This window comes from Octodon degus, unplaced genomic scaffold, assembly GCF_000260255.1.
Source record: "Octodon degus isolate 3935 unplaced genomic scaffold, OctDeg1.0 scaffold00005, whole genome shotgun sequence".
Lineage (NCBI taxonomy): Eukaryota > Metazoa > Chordata > Mammalia > Rodentia > Octodontidae > Octodon > Octodon degus.
The window spans coordinates 26,536,039-26,537,478 of record NW_004524581.1 but is presented as its reverse complement, the minus strand read 5'-3'; the positions used below and the strand labels follow the sequence as shown (position 1 = coordinate 26,537,478).

At 51.8% G+C, this 1,440-nt stretch overlaps 1 protein-coding gene across 2 annotated transcripts in view; it reads right to left on the bottom strand.

Moving 5' to 3' along the window:
* Tbc1d22b (TBC1 domain family member 22B) overlaps window positions 1–1,440 on the bottom strand; it is a 56,564-nt gene that overhangs the window by 42,226 nt on the left and 12,898 nt on the right. For both annotated transcript variants that reach the window (XM_023720292.1, XM_004624180.2), the window contains exon 2: window positions 416–472. In XM_023720292.1, coding sequence (XP_023576060.1) covers window positions 416–472 — 57 coding nt within the window. The remainder of the gene's footprint in view (window positions 1–415; window positions 473–1,440) is intronic.

Genomic DNA, 1,440 nt, shown 5'->3' with positions numbered 1-1,440 from the left:
TGTGGTGCTGGGGATCGAACCGCGGTCCCTGTGCTTTGCCAAGCTTGTTTCAAGTAGGTGCTTTAGACCACTGAGCCATCTCTCCAGCCCCTCCTAAGAAGACCTTTTGCAGCCAGCTCCAGTGGTGAATGACTGTAACATAACCACTCAGGAGGCTGAGGCAGGAGAGTTCCAAGCTCAGGCCCGGCTTGGGCAACCAACAGACCCTGCCTTAAGATGAGAAAGTCTTTAAAAGGGCAGAAGATATAGCCCTAGGTTGGAGCCTCAGTAACACCAAAAAAAAAAAAAAAACTTTCCGGGTTAGTACTGGACCATATGAAGGTAAGATCCAAACTAGGACAGAGGAGACAGTACAGAGGTAATTCTAGAAAGGAAAACAAAACTGATGGATGAAAATAAAAATTTCCTGACTTACTTTTTGCTGAGTCGAGGATCCAAAGGAGGGTGTTGTGCTCCATACACGGGCTGGATACTGAAAGCAACAAAAAAGAAAGCAGCAAATAGTTAGGAAGCTGAATACACTCACCGAGCACCACCCATGTACAAAACTGGGTGGGACACTGAGAAAGAGGTCACCGCCAAGAGCCCTCTACCCGAGCCACACAAGCAGCAATCTACCCTTTGAAACAAGGGTCCTATCCCATTGTGCTTCCCTGGAGCACTGCCAGTGCCTCCCCATCACTCCAAAGATGGAGGCAGCAGGTTCGAAACGCCAACCTGAGCACCAGCACCACTGTGAACATGCACCAGGTGATCTGTCCCCTTGGAACTGAGTTCTCACCCCAGCACCGACCTAGAGACCCTGGGCTATGGGACAGTGAACCACATGTGTCCAGGGCAGAGCGCCCTGAGGAGCCCACACTATGCGTCACAGGCGAGGCGACAGGACCTCATCCCTAACCATAGGAAGGATGGCGCATGCACAGCCTAAGGCCCAGGCCTCCTCCCAGGACTTTACGAGACTCTCAGGACACACCTGAGTACTGGGCACAGGCAGGATGCTTTCAAAGCATGGTGGTTCCTCTAGACCTAGCTCAGTTGCTCCTCAACAGTACATAGAGATATACACTGCAATCTGCTCATATAAAAGAACGCTACACATCAGCGGCAGCATATGAAACAGGGCTGCCAGCACCCACGCGGTTGTGTCTTACAAACGTTACATGAAGCAAGGGGCAGGCAGAGTAAATACAACATAGTCCTGCTCAGTCACTGCAACACTGTGCAGGTAACTGCCACGGCAAGGGTGGTGCAGAGCAGGTGCGCGTGGGTACAGCTCAGCACCTGGCAAGCACGAGGTCTCGAGCTGGGCTCCCGGTACCAAAAAAATAAATAAAAAGAGAGAGCAGAGGGGCTGGAGAGATGGCTCAGTGGTCTAAAGCACCTACTTAGAACAAGCTTGGCAAGGCATCAGGGACCGCGGTTCAATCCCCCAGCACC